Genomic DNA, 22,032 nt, shown 5'->3' on the forward strand with positions numbered 1-22,032 from the left:
TATTTTTTGTGTAGCATTTGTATTTTTTCTGTACCAGCTAATATAAGTGATGTAACATCTGCAAATTTGGAAAATTCATATTAGAATATCAAATATCAATTACCTTAAATGGCTTGTCAACTTTAATCTAGATAAGTCAGAGTATCACTTATCATCTCAAGAAAACGAAACAGTTATCGCCAACCACGCACTTTAAATGCTTAACCAAAATATACCAGAAGTATATGACCATAGACACGACCATAACCTTTGCCAATGGCACTCAGGTATTGAATATATTTAGTGATTAAGCTTGCAAACGGGTTAACCTAATGAGAAAAGTATCGTAAATCTTCAGAAATAATGTATACGTCGTTTATAAGACCATATTAATATTTGAATATGCAGACGACGTATGGGGAAAGGCATTCGCTTTTGATTCGTATATCTTTGTTAAACTATTGGCCAATGATTGCCCATTCTGAATATTTTTTAAAGAAAATACGCATTTATTCTCGGAATATAAAAACAATAGGAACGAAAATGAAAACATGTTCATGAGAAAAGAACCTTCTTGCTAGACGATAGTTAAATTACAGGCTCGTTCAGTTAAATATTGGATAAAAGCACGTGACAGAAATGACGTGACGATGTCTTTTTTGTGAGTCTGGACGTGCTTTAACATCACTATTACAACTAAGTTCTAGAAAATTAACTTTGTTGCACCTGGCGTTTCGTCTATTTAAATTTTATATTATTTAAGCATGCCCAGCTGCATACACAGCATATTTATTCATTTGAATACTTATTTGTGACACAAATCATTTTAATTAAATAGCAAGAAACATTAAGGAACTCTTAAACAATAAATAAATAACCCCGACAAATGACGCTTAACTCAGTGTTACATTCTAAGAATGGCGGGCCTGTTCATTGTAATTTATATTAAAGAGCGTAACTTCCGTTCCAAATTTTGAATGATAACGTTTACACAATTTGCTTAATTGAAATCATACACATCAGTATTGTATATATGAATTTGTACTCCCGCTGACTACCTATGCTCGCTTCAACAGGCGCTTTGGCCAAAATATTAAGAACAGAACAATACAGGAACAAGAGCCCAAATTATGACATAGACCAACCTATGCCTGAGAAAAGACAATTTTTTGGAAATTCTTAATTTAAAGCAACAGCGATTAACAGCGATTAAGATAAAACTTAAAGTTTAAGTATGCATTGTTTGAACATAATCTTTTGAACAAAGTACCAATTTTAAATACTACTTTGAATGTTGTCGTTTTTGTAAAAATGCGTTTCTGGGAGTAATTGAGCGACCAATTGGGTTTCATGATTTCATTGGGGAATTATGATTTTACTATAATTGCATTATGGTATTCCACTGCAGAAAGTATTTCCAAGAAATCCTAAAATATATGTTTAAACCACGATTTATTTCTGGGTCATCTAAATGAACCCCTTAATATCTTTCAGATTTTGATAATAAAAATTAAAACTTGATACAATTTGACTAACATCTATTTTCAAATTCAAGTCATTGTAACAGTTGTTGTACAGAAAATGAAACAAACTCACCATGGTTGTGGTTCCTAATGTAACGATGTGTATTCATTTATTTTAAGATTCAAATGATCTTTTGGTATTTCATTTCTTCTTTAACGTTTCTTTCTTAAATGTTTTGAAAATAAAAAGATAACAAGATCAGAACTTATTTGATTTATATTTGATTTATATAATTTCTAGCTAAATATCGATGTATATTTACATGACTTTTAAAGAGCACTTTTGTTACAGTTTGTCAGTTCTCCAAATATAATGTGCAGCTATCAATTTTATGTTTAAATTAGTAAAATAGAGACATCACATATTTACTTATGGAATTTGATAAAATTTTATGAATCTTGCAAGATTATCAATTGGCAATTTTTCGCCAGATGTAGTTGCCAGATTATTCCTCAGAAAGTTTAAGTCATTTAATTCCTTGAAAAAACCTTTTTTAGCTGCTGCGGTCCCTTTTAAATCAGGTTTAACATAAAAATCTTTAAATCCAACATGACATTTTCCTATCCTTTTTAAAACTATCACATAATCATAACATTTTTCCGCCAACATTGCAAAACATGACTTGGCGTTGCCGATATTTTTGTACGTATTCTCCATGCATGGACTATTTTTTGTCCACAAATACAAGTCCCCACACTCTCTTGCCTTTTTACAGTCCTTCTTTAATACCTTATCTATATCGTCAATCAATGATTGCTCCGTGTGACTCTGATATTTTTGACCGTCTTTACCAATTCGATTGTAATTCTTATCAATAGGAAGCTCATCTACTTCTTTCAAACTTCTTGAATGTACCGTATCTTTATCCATTTTATATATATTTTCCTTTTTAGATTTTTTTGTTATTCCAAAATGTGCATTTTGTAATCCATTAGTGTCATATTCTTTTCTGACATCCCGTAACATTTTCTCAAAATTACCCTTAACTATATGATCTGGTTGTTCGACGAATGCAGAAGGTTTTGGTGTGGGAATATCCTTTTTTGGTATGTTACATTTTTTTCCAGGTGACCTCCTGCATCTGATTCGACTTTTTGGTTTGTTTTCCGCTAGATCATCTAGTTTGTTAATCCTTTTATTGGCTCGGTCAGCTAAACTATTACCGATACTCTTCAGTTTTGTCTTCAACTTTTTAGGTAAAGAACGGAGGCCTGTTTTGACAGATGATTTCACAGATTCAAAAGACGAAGACCGTGCATTATGAAAGACTTTTGACGTAAACGATTTAATCTTTCTACCAGCTTTTACTGTTAATGTTTTGACTTTTGTCGGTAATTTTTTTACGGTTGATAGTGATGACTTTAGAATATTCTTAAAATTAAACATTTTTTTCTTCGCGAAATTGATAAAGGTTTTTTTCAGTCCTTGTTTAAGCATTGTTTTTCCTGCGTGAATTCCTTGTTTGACTGCCAGTTTTATCGATGATGTGATAGCTCTGACACCCGCTTTTATCCCAGCTTTTATACCCGCTTTTGCGGCAGTTTTTATTCCTAATGCAAACGCGGATCCCGTTCCTAAAGTTGCAACAGTAACTACAGCGACGACAGCATCCAAAATCAAATCAATGCCTAAATCTAAAAGCGCCGATAGTGCAACGTCATCACACCCCTTAGCGGCGTATATTGGAGCTCTAAATAGATTGTATAAAAAACCAAAGATTGGAATATAAGACATTACTTCACTTGCTTTTTCCTCTGCTTTATTGTAACATTTTTTGCACCTAAGGAGTTTGACATCCTTTTCTACATCTTGATACCTAATAAGTGTCCACTTCTGTCCATCTGTTCCGTCATATGAATACACAATTACATCATTGTATGTGTCTAAAAGTTTTGTGTGTCCATTTACAGTGGAACGAATTGCACTACCAGAAATATCCCAGTGCTGGAAGTGCTCGTGTTCAAATTTACTCTGCATTTCAACCCTGTGGCCATGAACAGCGAGGGCTTTTCCAGATTCGTAGCTTAAAAGGTGTTTTCTATGCCTTGCCCAGAGTTGATTGTAATAGTAATCACTCGCTTCTGCCATCTTTACATCTCCATATCGCGTTTCAGTTAAAAGAGGACATTTTCCATTTTTTTCCTCTTCGCTCTTTAAAAAATATATATTTATGTTTCTTAGTTCATTTTCACACGTTAACAATTTACTATTACGTGTACCCTCTTCAGCGTCAATAAAGCTCCAATGTTGTTCCTTGCTCTTCCAATAGTTTTGTTGACTAACCATTCGAATGTCATCACCATACAGACCTACAACTCGGTTAAACTGGTAGTGTCTCATTTTTAAATGTTTACCTTCAAGTGTCCATTGTTGACTAGATGATCCATGACTCTTTTGCCTTAGCATTATATTATAATATGAACCTTCAAGTGCCAAACCAGTGTCGGCATTTATAATATTATCACCATTCCAATACCAAAGTTGGCGATTAAATAAAGAGTCTGATTGAGGTCGTAATCTTACTGTATGTCCAGGGCCCAAGTCTGTTAATAATTCACAAGGAGTAAGCTCATGGCGGATAAAAAACAAACATGTCAATGTATTGACATAATTACCCGAATCATCAAATGTTATAGTGTCCCAGCGTTGGTTGTTTTGCCTATGTATCTTACACCATGTTATTACTTTAGACGTCAAGGTATTAACGTCTAATACACAATTTATGGTGTTATATACGATGATGTTATGGTGAAATATGGAATTACCTTCCGTCTTGAATGCCTGTGAAGACGTCTTGAATGCCTGTGAAGACGCATATTTATTGTAATTACCCATGATCACTTCATTACCGACGACTTGAAGCACAAGATTAGTCTTTAGATTAATAAAGTGATTATGCTTTTTATACCAAAGTTGGTTTTCAATATCATCCTGATTTAAATGTTCAAATGTCGGACATTGACCATATTGTGCTCCCGTTAATACATAACATTTGTTCCAATGTGATCGAATGAAGAACAATCGTGTTCCGCTTGTAGGACTAATAGAACAATGCTCAAAATTTTCTGATAGTAATTTGTCATAGTATACAAATGAGAGTTCCATTGTTTTATTCCTTTCATGTGTCAAGTAGATTATCCCGTCATTATGAAGGTCAGCTGTTAAAATTCTGCCCCCATGACAGTTCTTGCACCATAAACCTTTATTAGCATATTCCCATTGTTTTTGTTCTTTCGAATTAGACAAAACAACAGAATTTGCATGTGTTTCTTGAATAGATTTTCCAGTGTGTGCTAATATAATTGAGTGGTCGCTCCAATACCAAATCTGATTTTCGAGTAATTCTTGAGAAACGGTTCTAAGATACAATGTCCCTTTACTTAAATCAGCAGTGACGAATTCGCAGGGTTCATGGATACTACGCAAAAGATAAAAGCACAATAAATCTAAGCTTTTTTCCTCATCGACTTCATAACTTGATATTTCAGTAAAAGTCCATGTATTTGGGTTTTTTTCTTTCCGGGTTATAAACTTATAACTAATCTCACGATCGACTCCATATGGCCATTTTTCAATGTCTATGTAATATCCATTGTTGGAATCTGAATATATAGTCCCTTGTTCAAAATTAATGGTCCACATTTGAGACTGTTTATACGAGTAAAGTGTATCAAGATGTAAGAAGGAATCATCCTCTGTTTGGTTGAAACTGTCACCATATGGTGCAATAGTAAACCCAGTGCCTAGATTTATAATGTGTTCTCGATGAAGAATCCATGTCTGGTAGTCTAATAGGTTTTCATCATAGGGACGCATGTCTAACACAAAGTTTTTGTCATTACTTTCTACAGCAGTCAATATCAAACACCCTGGTATTTCATTATTTCGAATGACGTAACGATTCATTTTCCAGTCCTTATCATCAGAACAATCTAGCATTGAGTCATCACGAATCGCATCTTCTATTTGAGTAAACTTCCACCTCTGAATAGCTGATTGCTGGTAACTATCAATTTTAATTCGACCACTATTTCTGACATCTATCGTTAAAACATCTCCAAGGTAAATCTTTGAGAATATTATATTGTTTTGAAATACCCATGTACTTTCATCGTTAAAAATATCATTTTTACTTGGAACAACAAGCATGTTTCCCGTGCCGACATTTACAAGTTTTCCATTTGATTTGTACCATAGGTGCAAGAAAATATTTTCTCCTATTGGTGACAAAAGATGTGAATGTGTAGCCCAATTTTCAGACAGATATTCACATGGCCAATCTTCAGATTGTATAAAGTACATACAAACAACGTCCTGAAAATTATCAAAGTCTGGCTGGTCAAACGAAACTAAAGTCCAATTGGGTTTGACATATACCGTGTCTGATGCCATGTTACAAGTTGTATGAAGTGTCTCTAATATAATGCAAGAGGGATTACTGAATGATTTGAGGGTTCCATTATCAAATGTCCAGAGGCGAGTAAATCCACCATAATCATTGTAAGATTGCAAAGCTTCGCTTGTTGCTAAGTTAATGATTTGATTTTCATTCCAGTACCACAAGTAATGTTCTATATGTTCTTCTGAAAACTCCCCAAAATAAATTTTATGATTTATGTTCTTATAATCCATCCCAAGTATTTTACATGGGTGTAACGAATTTTTGATGAAAAAATATTCCGTTTGTGTCGATGCATGTGTCTCCGAAGGTATGTGGTCGGCTTCACTAGATAAACCAAAAAGGTTACGAACCATTCCACCCAAGATGTACATAAACAGTATAAGCCTATTGCCTAGAAGTTGTACAAGAGGACCGTTCAAGAAAGGCGTGTCTTTTTCCTGTGTAAGTTTTTCTGGCTCTGTTGTAGAGGAAAATCTATTAAACGCTAACTTATTTTCATAAGATTGTATGTCGCAACTCAAATGAACAGTCGAATTATCAGTATCTAAAAAGCAATTGCCATTCTTTATACGATCAAAAGTCATTTCCCATATGTCTGTGCCTTTGCTTTCTATAGGGTCTAATAGACAGGTTTTATTTACAGCAGTCTGGCATGATACAGATAAATGTGAGCCTACGTTGATAAGCTTTCCTTTGTCAATTATCCAGAGCTGTTCTTCTAAGTTTGTAATATTAAATGACTCTAAAGACAGTTGCTCATTCAAAGATGAAGTCAACATTTTACCCGTTTTCCTTTCAAATATAACAAGAAGTTTTGCACTCTTAATAACATCAATTTTCATGTCTATCTTACGCAAATGACGCCTTGTCGTATTTGCGTTCAACATGCTTAATAATTTTTGTGACTGATTTTTAAAAGACAAGGAACTATTTGATAGTTCGCTTATCGGTCTCATCCATTTGAAATCTGGATTATCAGCAATTTCTTCCAAATTGAAAACATCAATATCTGAAAGTAATTCATTAACCTCAGATACATTTTCAAATTTTCCACCACCACTCAATTGATCAAACAAGTTCATCATTTCATTGGTGTTCATTATATTTTCCGCCAGCATGTTTGCTAGAAATGAAGATTCCATCTGTTCAACTTCAATGTCGTTGTCGAACGTTTCTTCCTCGCTTGCTACAATATTAAAATAAGTTAAAGATAAAACAAGCAATTAACATAGTATTGTTAGTAATATGATAATCCCCTGCTGATGAGAACCTCAGCAGCATTCTGAAGGGTCATTCGTCTTTCATTTATATTATTGAATGTATGAATGAAGGAATAAATGAATGAATAAATGAATGAATGAAACGAATGAGACGAATGAACTTTTATATTTTGATTCTCGTTTGTCTGCCTAGTAAGGAAACTATATTTATACAAAAGTTAATCAAAAGATCCAATTTTCACAGGATGAATATATATACAATTAATGTTTCAAATTATCATTGTTTTAAGTAAATTTATTCAAAAGTTCCAAGTTCTTTAAAAGTGATTTCGGGAAAGAGTTTTCAGGCACGAACAGACAGACAAACAGACGGACTGACAGACTTTTAGACGGTGAATTTTTAAACATCCCTAGTTTTACCAGATAACCATATTTTTAAAGCAAACTTCTTTTCCGGAAGAGAAGATCATTCTTAACTTATGAATATTGTCTTACATAGATGCGAGTGTAGCAAAGAACAAAATCTTAAGTTAAAAGAAGATAACATTTATAAACAAAAATAAGAAAAATGAAACAAATAACAGTTTTCAAATATACAATTTATAGTAACACAGCAGATAAAAATCCAGTTTAAAATGAAAATAATCACGGAAACCTAGGCACTAGACTTATAACACTAATCATATTTGATAAAGGTGTTAATAACGAATATTTTAGATTTAAAGTAAATCAATGAAGAAATGAAGACAGAATGAATTAGACAAATTTAAAGTTTAAGGAAGACATGAATTTTGGAATATGGACGCTAGATTTATAAACCTTGTCATCTTGTCATATATTTATGATGTGGGAGTTTGAAGTAAATTCTATAAGAATTAAAAACGTTTGAGTAAAAATAAAAATTTGTAGAAAAAAAATCACTAGACATTGTCACAAGTAAACAAAAGGTAATAGCTCCAACATTTTGGATGAAAGGTTTATGGTTCCTATTCACTGCATTTTTACTTAGTGATATTATATACCTACAACTTAACAAAGGGACAATAATTCCAAATAGAGGCAAGGCAGAGCTATGGTTCTTTTGCAATGCACCTCTGCTCAATAAGATCTATCTACCTGCAAAGTTTCTTGTTAATACCCCCTCGTGATTGTAGAGTCCCGGAAAATGTTCAAAGTGTAAAAATAAACAATGGGCAATCATTCCAAAAGTAAGCAAGGCAAAGTTACGTTTCTTTTGCACCGTACTTCAACTCAATTTTATCCATCTACCTACAAAGTTTTTAGTTTATAGCCTTTGTCGCTTTAGAGTTATGTCCCAATGTGTACTAATATCTCCAAAGGCAGACTTATGGTTCTTTTGCGCTGTACTTTTACTCAATGAAATCTATCTACATACAAACTTTTCTGTTAATATACCTTGTTGTTTAAAAGTTATGTCCCGGACAAAATCCAAAGTGTAGAAACAAAGGGCAATAACTCCAAAATAAGGCACGGCAGCGTAACGGTTCTTTGCACTGCACGTTTACTCAAAGCGTTCTATCTACCTACAAAGATTTTTGTTAATGCATTTCTCGAACTTTAAGAGTTATGTCCCAAACAATGTTCAAAGTGTAATAATAAACAAAGGGCAATATCTCTAAAACAAGTGAAGGCAGAGTATCGATCTTTTTGCAATGCATCTTAACGCAATGAGATATATCTACCTACAAAGTTTCTAGTTAATAACCCTTGTCGATTTAGAGTGATGTACCGGGTAATGTTCAAAGTTTAAAATAAACAAAGGACAATTAACCCAAAATTTGACAGGACAGAGTTACGATTCTTTTGCATTGCACCTTTACGCAATGAGATATATCTACCTGCAAAGTTTCCAGTTAATGACCTTTGTCGTTTTAGATTTATGTCCCGGACGATGTTCAAAGTGTAAAAAACAAAGGGCAATAACTCCAAAATAAGGCATGACAGAGTAACGGTTCTTTTGCACCGTACTTTTACTTTATCTAACTAAAATTTTGATGTTGATGTCTCTTGTACTTTCAGAGTTATGTCCCGGACAAGAAATCTACACCCGACCGACCGAGCCACTACCAGCTGACTCCAGTATACTTTTTCAAGGGTATAAACATTTAAGATCCTAGGAGACATAATTCTAGAAATAGTCAATTGCGTATTGAAGGGACATAATTCTAAAAAAAAAATAATCAATTGCGTATTGAATCTTCTCACACATGATTTGAGTGATAATAAGTATTATATATATGAAGTAGATACATTAACAAATAAAAAATAGGAAAATTTGAAGTTCAAGGAGGGGACAATTTTAGATTTGTGCTACAGTTGTAAAAAGCTTATCACATGTGATTTGGGTGGTGATCAGAACTACGTATTTGAAGATTGAAGAAATTAAGCTTTTGTAGTGAAAAATCGATGGTACTTGAATCTGAAATATTGACCAGGTCGTCGACACTTTGTGAGTAGGACAGCACCGAATATACTCCCTATGGCCAAGATTAAAATGATTTATATATTCTCGATACTGCCATCAAGTGTCATAAAAATATTTTCAGTTAATTTTGAGTAACCACAAATATTGTTATATTTGCAATTTTTTAAGTTAAAGCCTATTTGTTAAAATTATTTCGCAGTACTTTTTGCGTTATCACGGAAAGATTTTCGTGTTAAATTTGCTATATTTTCTGGCAGTCTATCTGTTGCCAGATCAGCCCAAGGTTTCAACATAAGACAAAAAATGTGCATAATCTCCAGACTGCCATAAACACACATATCTAGTTTTATAAAAATGTTTGCAGTATTTTTGCGTTATCACAAGATTCCTTGTCTGGAGGAGACCGGTAGGAGACTAGTTAGTAGTATGACCGATTTAAAACAAAGAAACAAGGGTATATCAGCCTCCTGCACCCTGAGGTAAAGGATAACATATAATGAATCATTAAAAATCTCAATGAGAGCACAACAGATAAGAGGTCTCCATCAGCTTAAAATTTAAATCTCGAAATTGAAACTGGAGAGGGGAAAACTTTGCAAAGATCTACGACAAACGCAATGACATTTTAAATGTCCATATTTCTATTTTGTTTTTATTTGTCTTTCTTTGCCAGAATTGACCTAATAGTACACTTAAACAAGTACCAGTAATGCGACGAATGTGTTAAAACAAACAGAAACTGCTTATCCGTTATAGTTTACTCCTGTTTAGACGCCAATTCACTTCGCTCGCTATCGTTTTTGGTTTTGTTTTGTCTCTCAAATTTTGCCTTTTTTGACTTAGAGTTTTGAATCCACCTTATTATATTTTTGCTTCTGTAGATAGTTATTTTCAAGTCGCATTTTATCAAAGACAAATGATGAATAAATGTATGAAGGATGAATAAATATATCCTACCAAGTGGTAACTTTGCGTTTGAAGTATAATTGAATAACATATAATTATAGGTTAGAATGTGTTTTGAAACTATATATATCATGTAATTTTAATTTCTCTGAAAGTGTGAGAATTCTATATAATCTTGTATTTTGTCTCATTGACTTTGACTTTATCAGACCGTGTTTTATAACTTGCACTTTCCAGTACTGTCCATGAACTGACCCAATCAAACCGAGTCTGCTTGCTACATTCTCAATTTTGTCGCGTTGGGCTTTTTTAGGAATTCTGTTTTTCTCTAATTTAGGGATTCTGTTTTAAAAGTTTTACCTACCGTCAGTTCTACTTTTATTATTACTTTGTCCAAGATCATCGGTCAGTTCTGCCAGTGTTTCAATCACCTCCACCACTACACTGTTGTCGACAGCGTTACATATTTCATATAAGATTTGTCGAGATGTAAGCTGACAGTTAGCTAGAGACAAGACAGCAGAGAACATCAGTCGCACTAGAATACCCTTTGGATTATTCAGATTTCCAACAATCTCCATACTTTCAACATCTACAGCAGAACAGTTCTTGAAACCAGATCTCATCTTGTCAACTACTTTCTCGTGAGCTCTGAATTTAGTAACCAGTAACTGAAGGCGCCGGTTTACTTCCTCAAACGAAATAACATTTGCATCGTCTACTTCTTTTAGCTGTACCGTCGATCGTTTTGATTTGTGTCTGTCTGAAAAGTTCAATGTATCGCGGTTGTCAACAAGCTGACGTTCGTGTTGCTTAGCAGTATCGTCTGAGCTGTCGACTAACCGACGTTGGTGTTGCTTAGCGGTGTCGTCGGAGCTGTCATGTTTATTATCACTTCTTTTCTTAGACTTGAATTTATTCTCCTTATAACCACCGTCTAGATTGTATGCATTATCAGAATGCATCATAATAGGATGACATTCTTGAAGAAGTAGCAACAGGCTGATCAGAGCACTATGCCTTTTTGTTTTTTGCCTTTGGGCCATTAGGGCTGCTCCTATTAAAAGAAAAAAGTGTGCTACAGTGAATATTTACAGTTTTAATTTTTTTTATTAATCTTCTTATTATAAGATTCTAATAGTAACAAGATAAAAGTGTCAGCCAACTGCGGTAAAAGTAGCTATCATACGCGCCGCTCTGGTTATTAAAGTGATCACGTCACAATATAGTGTAAATAACTTAAAAATATTAAAAGCCAATTAGCACGAAGGAAACGCAACGACAATGTTGTATAGTGGTTATCATAATGGGTCGTCAATCTAGAAACAGCTGCGGCATGCCAATTTTTCGTGCAAATTTCCATGTATAATTTCCCGCTCATGACTATCTTTCTTTCAGATATATATCACGCGTAACACGGCTGCGAATGAATGGTCAGCTGTGCACTGCATACTTTTAGAATAACCAACAATATCTGCTACGTAGACGAATGTCTGTTTAAATCTGCAAATTTGTTGAAATTATAGGGGAAGCCTAACGACACGAAAATTTATTTACGTCGTACTAGTAATACTCATTTTATACTGTGACATGACATGTTTTAAAAGTTTGTTCCCTGTTCCTTATTCGAATAACAAATAGGGAACTTATCTAAATAAGGAACATCACAATAAGCATAAATAAAAAAATTGCTTGATCAGCAAACTAGAACCAATCATTTAAATAATTGCATAAAAACATAAATATAAAAAAAGTTTGACAAAATGTTCAAGTCGAATGGGTTTCCATATTCCTTATTCGACTTGAATTTTTTTTTGCAATTTTTGTTTTATGCTCTATGCAAAGATATCAATCTTTTTTATGACCAACAGTGTTATGTTACATGTAATATATCGTAGTTTCACATAATAAGTCTGTGATTTCCTATATACATGTACGTCTTTATAAATTAAGTGACCCCTGGAGCGGGGACAATATTTTGTTCATATCATTAATTTAATTGTCAATAAAGCAAAGGTACATGCTAAATATCTAAGCTATATAGCTAGACATTGTGGTGTAAATGTAAATTTTAATATGTTTCCTATACACATCTGTATGAATCAAGTAACCGTCTCATTTTATGTAATATTCCTGCTAAACATATTCCTTTCTATAGGTTAATAGGATACAGAGCAGACAGAATTGTTAAAATGCACACAAAATGACCGTGATCTTGGCCTTAATCAAAGATATGTCTAACCTGTGCTCTACATTACATTTTTTCCAAATACTGTAGTTTCACTTTCCTTAAACTGGTTTAAAAGATACAGACCGGACACGTCAACTGCTAACATTTAGACGGGTGGACGACAAGAAGCATCACAATTTATGTTATTGCCGTCTTTGAATGAAAGGAAATAATAGAACGTGTTTGTTAAACACAAATGCCCCCGACTCAGATTCTTGTCAGTAACAATATTTAAAAAAAATGTTAACCCATTCACTCAAGTAAGGACAGAATATCCAAGCTTAAAGGGAAACATTGGGCATGTTCCTTGTAAATGTGAGACATTGATAAAAAAATCAAAGAAAGTATAAAAAGTATAAGTAAATATAATGTTATTACAACTGACATTGACTTTGTGACTTCCAGCACTGGACTATCCAAGGTATATTCCTTTCAAATATGAAAAACTTCAGTCTATAAATAAAAGCTGTATAAGCCCAAGTATCAAAATCTATTTTGGCATCATTGCCTTTGAACCACTGACACCTTACTTAATCCAAAAACTATGCAAGATATATTCCTACCAAATATGAAAGACATCTGCCAATAAATAAAGGTTATATGAGCAAAAGTGTAAAAATCAATTGTTAGCATTGGTGACCTTGTACAAACCGACCCTTAACTTAATTCAAGGAAGCAAGTAATCATTATTTCAAATATGAAAAATATAAGTTAAAAAATAAAGGTTGTTTTAACAGATGTGTAGAAATCTATTATTGGTGTTCTTATCCTTGACCCATTGACCCCTAATTCAATCGAAAGGAAGAATAACATGCACGTTTTTTCCAACCAAATATGAAAGACATCTGTCAATACATAATGGCTATATGCAATATATAATGGCAAAAATGAATGAATAAATATTTTTAGCACTGATGATCTTGACCAAACTGATCCCAAACTCAATCCAAAGGAATGAGATCAAGCAAGTTATCATCCTAACAAATATAATAAAAAACATCAATAAAAATTAAGGCTGTATAAGCAAACATGTTGAAATCTTTTTCTGGCATCCTCACTGCGGATGAGCACGTGACCATAATCGTACAATGGGCTGATAAAATGGCGGCCAAAGCGCTCGGTAAAAGCAGTGAAATTGGGGTAAGCATACAGTTAACGTTAAATTTATATGTTAAACTAGGCCGCATGGAACCCCTGTATAAAAACCGCGTACTGTTCTGTTATTGGTTACTTTGTAGCTCTCTCTGTTTAGGCCTGAAAGTCGAAAAAGTTGTTTTGGGTGATGAGTACAATGGCCGAACAGGTACTAAAATACGTTGTTTTCAGGAAAAAAAACGCATTTTGAGCAAAATAAGTAATGACATCTTGTGCAAAATTTGAAGTTTGCCCGTCAAGAACAATTTCCATCCTTTGTAAAGTTGCATAACAAAGTTGTGCATCTTTTTAAAAACGAGTACAATGGCCGAACCAATTTCAATGAGTACAATGACTGAACGATTTTATTGCCTGTCCAATTTCGTCAATTTTTTCATTGAATTATGCTTGTTTGTCGCTTCCTGTCTTTGAAATCATACAAATATGATATTTGAAAGTGAAAAGAAGGAAGAAGTATTAAATCAAATGAATTCAGTTTGCTTGCTATAAATTCTCATCTTACTAGTATTTTGCTTTGATAACACACGTGTACAGCACGTGGTTTTTATACTGTGCGGCCTAGTTTTACATATAAATTTAACGTTAACTGTATGCTTACTTCAATTTCACTGCTTTTACCGAGCGTTTAGGCCGCCATTTTATAAGCCTATTGTACGATTTTGGTCATGTGATCATCCGCAGTGATCCTTGACCTTGTTATCCTGACCTCTACCCCAATCAATGAAACGAAAAGCATGTAAGTTATCTGATTACCAAATATAAAATACATATGTCAATAAGTAAAGGCAAACGTGTAAAAAGCTATTCAAAGCACTCCATCCACAGGAAGAATACCATGCACGTTATTTTCCTATCAAATATGAAATATATATGTCAATAAATAAAGGCTAAATGGGCAAAGAAGAAGAAAAGTAGCATTATTGACCTTGACCCAGTGATCCCTTACTCCACCCATAGGAAGAATACCATGCAAGTTATCTTCCTACCTGATATGAAATACATTTGTCAATTACTAAAGACTATATGAGCAAAAGTGTATAAAAAATATATTTTTAGCACTGATGACCTTTACCCACTGACCACTAACTCCAGCCGAAGACCCTAATGTTATGTTTCTATCAAACATAAGATACATAGGTCAATAGAATAAATTTAATACACCTGTAAAAAGTAACATCTAATTTTGACAATGGTGACCTTGACCTCCACCCAAATGACCCCTTACTAAAGTTACTAAACCCAAAGAGAGATAACCTGCCTTAGCAGTTTGTGTTCAACTTGAAAGACATTAACTCAGAAATGAAGGCTTTATGAAATCATATGTCTAAATTTGTTTTTTACACCAGTAACCTTGACCCTTGAAACCTCTTACTCCATAAAGAATTAGAGGACCATTTAAGGTATCCATCTACTAAAATATGAAATATATCATTAAATAAATGGAGTAATTAGGAGATATTTAAGTTAATCTAGAAAAGGTTAACCATACAATGCCCTATTTTCAAAATGATAAAAAGGGAAAATAACTAGGAAAAATGGATGACACAGTTATACAACTTGGCAATAACATGTACCGTTTTAAAGTTATCATGAACTTTGTATTGATAAGAAAAATCCAGCATGCCGTTTAAGGTTAACCTCGTACGGACAGACGGAAAGACGGACGCTCTAACATTTTCGGTTAAGGGGCTATTTTCTTTGTTATTTTCTTTCATCTTATTAAGAACTACTAGCCCACTGAACATTTGATCAAGGAATGAACTTATTGTTCTCTTAAGTACCCTTTACCGTTATGTAGCCCTTAAACCCACAATGTGTGCTCGGACAGACGAACAGACGGTTCAATTACTATATGCCCGTGGCCATAAAAAACATTTAACATACTGTTTGTCACTTTTAGTCACAATCAAGGGAATTTCCAATTCTGCTTTAAAAAAAAATCGCAATCGGATTAATATCATTGCAACTTCTCTGTAAAAGTCTTAACACGCATATCAAGTGACCCGTCTTAGTGGTTATACTGGTATATTAAGTGTGAAGATGATTGTAATATTGTGTACATGTAGTGTCATTAATTTTTCCTGTAAATATTTTTGTTCTCGGATATTGCACGACCATTGGTTCAAGAAGTACTATGCCAGTTGTTACTTGAATTATTTTATAGTGGTCGCACCCAAAACATCATACACATTATTTTACATGAAATCTGATTTGGATGTAATTTTTGTCCCTGTTTGTATTCTGTATTCATTGGCCATATTATTTTCCCTACTTAAGCATATTGCACTATACGTGGCGTGCCTGTAACGACTCCAGCTGAGTTGCGTTTAACAATCCTTTTTTTACTTATAATTAAGACCTCTTTAATTATTTAAATTCGCACATGTCAAAACCACACTCGATAATTAGAAGATATAGTCCACCAATGTTGACCTGGCACTTCAATAACTTTTGAATAAACACTGTCCAGTATCTATGGAATCTATCGGTATATTTGCTAACATCGCTCGTCGGTGAGGTGTGTCGTATCGTTATGTCGGACTACCGATCTGAATAGCTCTGCTTCGATTCCTAACCAACACCACCTTATGATTTTTTAAAATTTACTTGCAAGAATTAATTTGAAATCGTTTACTACACCTGATTTTAGAATACATTTTAAGTGGTGTTTTTTAGATACATTCAATTATATATATTTTAAATTCTTTACGGCTCTTTTGTCACATAATACCATTGTATATGCTTTAGCGCATACACGCTATAAAGGCAGTTATTGAAAATATTACACAGATAGTACACACAGCAAAAAGGTTAACAATAGTTTTAAGACAATGGCAATTTTAAGATAAAAATAAAAGAACAAATATATCGCTGAAATAGGATTCAAACCAACCAGTTTACGTCTACACTCTTCAAGTGAAAACCCTTTCCTAACTGCACTGAGAGGGATTTTAAATTTGCACCATTATATCAATTGGGTATCCACACGTTTACAGATTATACCGATTACAGGGTCAAATGCAAGAGTGCCAGGTCAATGCTGTCGGACTACTGTACCGCAATGATAATGCGAAAGTGACGTTGCATTTTACAATCTTTGTCTGAATTGGTTAAACAGTTTTTTTAGAAGACACTATAAAAGAAGACAAGAAATAGAATTTGAAACGTCTTCATGGCGATACTACTTTTATCACGAGTTTGAGCCTCACATGTTTTCTAACATTGTTCTTTTTCTTTCCCTATTTCTTACATTGAAAACAAAAGAAAACAGTGAAATGAGAAGTAAATAAAAAATAACACAACACTCGTAATCATTACATGTAAAACGAAATATATTCTTCATACAGAAATATTTATTGAGAACCGAACTTGTCTTGCATTGATATTCAACTAGAAAAATTTAATTGGTAGCCTTACCTACTGCGTTACGTGGACAGTTGGTAAATTAGTTGATATTTTAATTCATATCGTAAAAACATGACAAATATAATTATGCACCTTAGTGTCCAACCTTTATTGTCATCCAATGGAAACGCTGTCTATTTCTTCAAAATTATGTGTGTTAATTTTCATAGAAGAACAAATGTCTATATTATATCAAAGTCCGTTCATAGCCGCCTTCTATATTTCATAGTGCTTCATTGAACCGCGTTTGAAAAAATAGTCATTTGCATTAATTTGCAAACAAAAATCTGTCGTGTGCCGCTTTATAATATTAATTAAGTAAATATGAAGTCAGAAGTTCAACCTACAATACTTTTGCATTAATAGAAAAAGGATATACATACAGTTCAGATTTAAATCCACGTCTTGGCGAGAAAGATACTGCTCGTGTAAAAGTAAAAAGCAATACAAAATGTCAAATTATATTTTATTATTACGAATGAAGGAAAATGTCTTAAATAATTTGTAACCTAGACAAAGTCATCTGTCTATTCACTTTTTTTATTTTCGGTGAACATAAAGTGAAAGTAGATCTAGACATTATGTTTTTGGAAAACACAAGGTTAACACATGACATTTAGTGTATACAGGTATAAATCAAATCAGATATATACGGAATACCGTTTGGGCCATCGTCGATATAGTTTTAAATCAGAGAGCGACAATACGACAGTGCGATGACGACAATGCGATAGTGCGATGGCGAAAGTGCGATGACGACAGTACGATAATGCGACAATGCGATAGTGTGATGGTGACAATGCGATAATGCGATTGCGACAGTGCGATGACGACAGTGCGATAATGCGATGACAACATTGCGGTAAAGCGATGACGACAATACTATAGTGTGATAATTCTATCGCGTTGTCACCATCGCACTATTATACTGTCGTCATCACACTTTCGCGTTGTCGTCATCGCACTGTGGCATTTTCTTCATAGCGTTATCGCACAGTTGTCATGGCACTATTGTATTGTTGCCATCGAGTTATCACATTGTTGACTATCGCCTTCCGGTGGACAATTATAAACTGCTGAATAAGCTGACGGTATAGAATATGGGAAACTAATTTTAGATTGGTCAATAGATTCTTTTCTTCGTGTTTTTACTTTCCTATTTTTTTTGTTTCTTTTACTTTTTTAGTATACTGAAATCGTCTAAATAAAATTACAAATTAATAAAAAATAACATTTTATATTAAAAGATAGGGGGACATACTTACATAAAATACACGAAAAAATGTGATATACTGTGTGAAACATAAACAAAAAAGATTTCAGATGAAAAAGATGTTATGTTGACATTAAAACGATGCAAAAATATTTAAATGGTCAGTAGTACATAAATGTTATTTAAGTTTTTTTCTATAAATACAGGATTTATTTTTATGGAGTGGTAAAAAGATAAATATTTCATAAGTTGCGGTATTATCATATACTTTCTTTAGTAGTCCGGCAAGACACAAATGAAAATACGGAACATATGTTTCACTGCAGTGAAGAGCAAATGTTTACAATGTAATTACGGAACATGGAAATACGCTTTACATTTCTGATATATAAATGTTCTCTATAATTCTAAATATACTCGTGATTCATTAATACATCTAACTGGTCAGCTTTCTTTGGTAAACAGTTTTCACTGTAAGTCGAACTGGTCAACATATTTTACTTTTTGTTTAACCCTTTACCTCATATAGACATGCTTTCACATCTTTTCACCCCCTCCCCCTTTTGAGGCCTCAAATACATCGAGGTTGCCAGAGGGTTGGTGTGTCTGCCCTCTTCTGCATGTGGGTTTGAAGGGGACTGCCGCTTAACCCAACTCCAAGAAAAGGGCATCAGGTCGATCTTAAGGTAACGTGTAACCAAAGCTGAAATGTCTTTAACTCTATCCCAATCCATTCAGAAGTTGCAGCTTTGAAGGAATAAATGAACACATAAGATGCACACTTTTTAAAAAAAAAAAATTTTTACCTTTTAATAGTGAGCTTTTATTAAAGGTGTTGCTGTTTGCAGGTTTTACAATTCAAATCATGTGGTGGTTTTATATTGCTTTTTTAATATGTAGTGTATTTGCATATATATGTGCATGTATTTTATATATACACATATATATATACATATATGCCCGTAACATAACAGACTATAGTTTTCAAATTGTAAAATATGTAAAATATCTTAAGTCTCCTGTAATTCTACTCGAAGAATAGCTATGTAAAATGAAATGTTTATCTTTTATGTTAAGTGCACAGATGAGACTATAATAAATTAGTAAAAATAGTGATTTTGAAATGTTTCCCCGTTGCCATGGCAACAGGAAATAAAGATACACATTTTTTGGTCCAGTTAACATTTGTGCCAAGTTTGATCAGTATTTAAGCGTTTTTTTAATAGTTTCATAGCAATTTGAACTTGTGTAACAGGAGGCTTTTCAATGAAAACAGCCATTTTTGCGGTAATTGGTTATCTTGTCAGCAGATTCTACTATGAATGTGTACCTAATGCACAGTACCTTACATCTACTGACCATAAAGTGTAAGAAGAAAATAAGGCATAAACCAAAAAGCAAGTTTTACTAGCATTGCAAAATAAATTAGTATTTCACTGCAAATATCATTGTCCTGTGTACATCAGCAGTTTCTCAGGTATCAGCTAAAATCACTTTGGCTATACCTCGTATATAAAACAAGTGGACACAGAATCTAGTATAATTATGTTAATGTTTCTTTTATTTAATCATATTTATTTACTATCTTTCAGAAATATAAAAGCGCTATGCTCACCAAGCACCAAAAATGGCCCCATTTTAGATATTAATAAAAACTTGAAGGAGCGTCAATTTGGTAGGAAGTTTGTAGTTGCATATTCGAAAAACCAACTACATACTAGCTCTTAATCCCCCACTCCCTACCAGCAGGTGGTTGGTAGTTCAAACTATGCATGTTTTCCCTTAAAAAATACAACAACGAAAAATAAAAAAACAGTTTTTTCGGGAATAAATAAAATGTCCACCAGGCGAATCAGTTGGCTATAGTACAATATGCTGACCAGTTAAACTGAACAAGAGCCACCGCCGGGCGGGGGCAACGCTCGACTTTTTACTTTTTCTAAAAGCAAACATAGAAAGGTTTGAACATATCTTAACGTTTCCTTTTTATAAATTTAGTTGGTCTGTCTTGTCACATGAATAGAAACACGCAATTCTATAAATAGAAACACGCAATTCTATAAATAGAAACACGCAATTCAATAAATAGAAAGACGCAATTCTATAAATAGAAACACGCAATTCTATAAATAGAAACACGCAATTCTATAAATAGTAACAAGCAATTCTATAAATAGTAACACACAATTCTATAAATAGTAACACGCAATTCTATAAATAGCACAATTTTATCAATAGCAACACGAAAATCTATAAAAAGTAACACGCAATTCTATAAATAGTAACACGCAATTCTATAAATAGAAACACACATTTCTAAAAATAGAAACATGCAATTCTATATATAGAAACACGTTATTCTAAAAATATTAACACTCAACTCTATATATAGTAACACGCAATTCTATATATAGTAACACGCAATTCTATAAATAGTAACACGCAATTCAATAAATAGTAACACACAATTCTAAAAATAGTATCATGCAATTCTAAAAATAGAAACACGCAATTTTATAAATAGTAACATACAATTCTAAAAATAGAAACACGCAATTCTAAAAATAGTAACACCCAATTCTATAAATAGAAACACGCAATTCTATAAATAGAAACACGCAATTCTATAAATAGAAACACGTATGTCTAAAAATAGAAACACACAATTCTATAAATAGTAACACCCAATTTCTAAAAATAGAAACACGCAATTCTAAAAATAGAAACACGCAATTCTATTAATAGTGACACGCAATTCTAAAAATAGTATCATGCAATTTAAAAAATAGAAACACGCAATTCTATAAATAGTAACACACAATTCTAAAAATAGAAACACGCAATTCTAAAAATAGAAACACGCAATTCTAAAAATAGTAACACTCAATTCTATAAATAGAAACACGCAATTCTAAAAATAGAAACACGCAATTCTATAAATAGAAACACGCAATTCTAAAAATAGAAACACGCAATTCTATAAATAGAAACACGCAATTCTAAAAATAGAAACACGCAATTCTATAAATAGTAACACGCAATTCTATAAATAGAAACACGCAATTCTAAAAATAGTAACACGCAATTCTATAAATAGTAACACGCAATTCTAAAAATAGTAACACGCAATTTCTAAAAATAGAAACACCTAATTCTATAAATAGTAACACGCAATTTTAAAAATAGAAACACGCAATTCTAAACATAGAAACACTCAATTCTAAAAATAGAAATACGCAAGTCTAAGAATAGAAACACGAAATTCTAAAAATAGAAACACGCAATTCTAAAAATAGTAACACGCAATTCTAAAAATAGAAACACAAAATTCTAAAAATAGAAGCACGCAATTCTAAAAATAGTAACACGCAATTCTAAGAATAGTAACAAGCAATTTCTATAAATAGAAACACGGAATATCTAAAAATAGAATCACGGAATTTCTAAAAATAGAAACGTGCCATTCTATAAATAGAAACAAGCAATTTTATAAATTAAAACATGCAATTCTAAAAATAGTAACACGCAATTTCTAAAAATAGAAACACCTAA

General features: G+C 33.0%; 1 protein-coding gene across 1 annotated transcript; it reads right to left on the reverse strand.

The window, feature by feature from the left end:
• Nucleotides 1–1,872: 1,872 nt before the first annotated feature.
• On the reverse strand, nt 1,873–11,533 carry LOC132712880 (uncharacterized). The gene is made up of 2 exons (XM_060695318.1): nt 10,842–11,533; nt 1,873–7,091 (listed from the first exon to the last, which is right to left on the reverse strand). The coding sequence occupies exons 1-2, from the start codon at nt 11,521–11,523 to the stop codon at nt 1,873–1,875; spliced, it is 5,901 nt and encodes a 1,966-aa protein (XP_060551301.1). The 5' UTR covers nt 11,524–11,533.
• Nucleotides 11,534–22,032: the final 10,499 nt, after the last annotated feature.

This window comes from Ruditapes philippinarum, unplaced genomic scaffold, assembly GCF_026571515.1.
Source record: "Ruditapes philippinarum isolate M1 unplaced genomic scaffold, ASM2657151v2 ctg774_1_1_1_1, whole genome shotgun sequence".
NCBI lineage: Eukaryota > Metazoa > Mollusca > Bivalvia > Venerida > Veneridae > Ruditapes > Ruditapes philippinarum.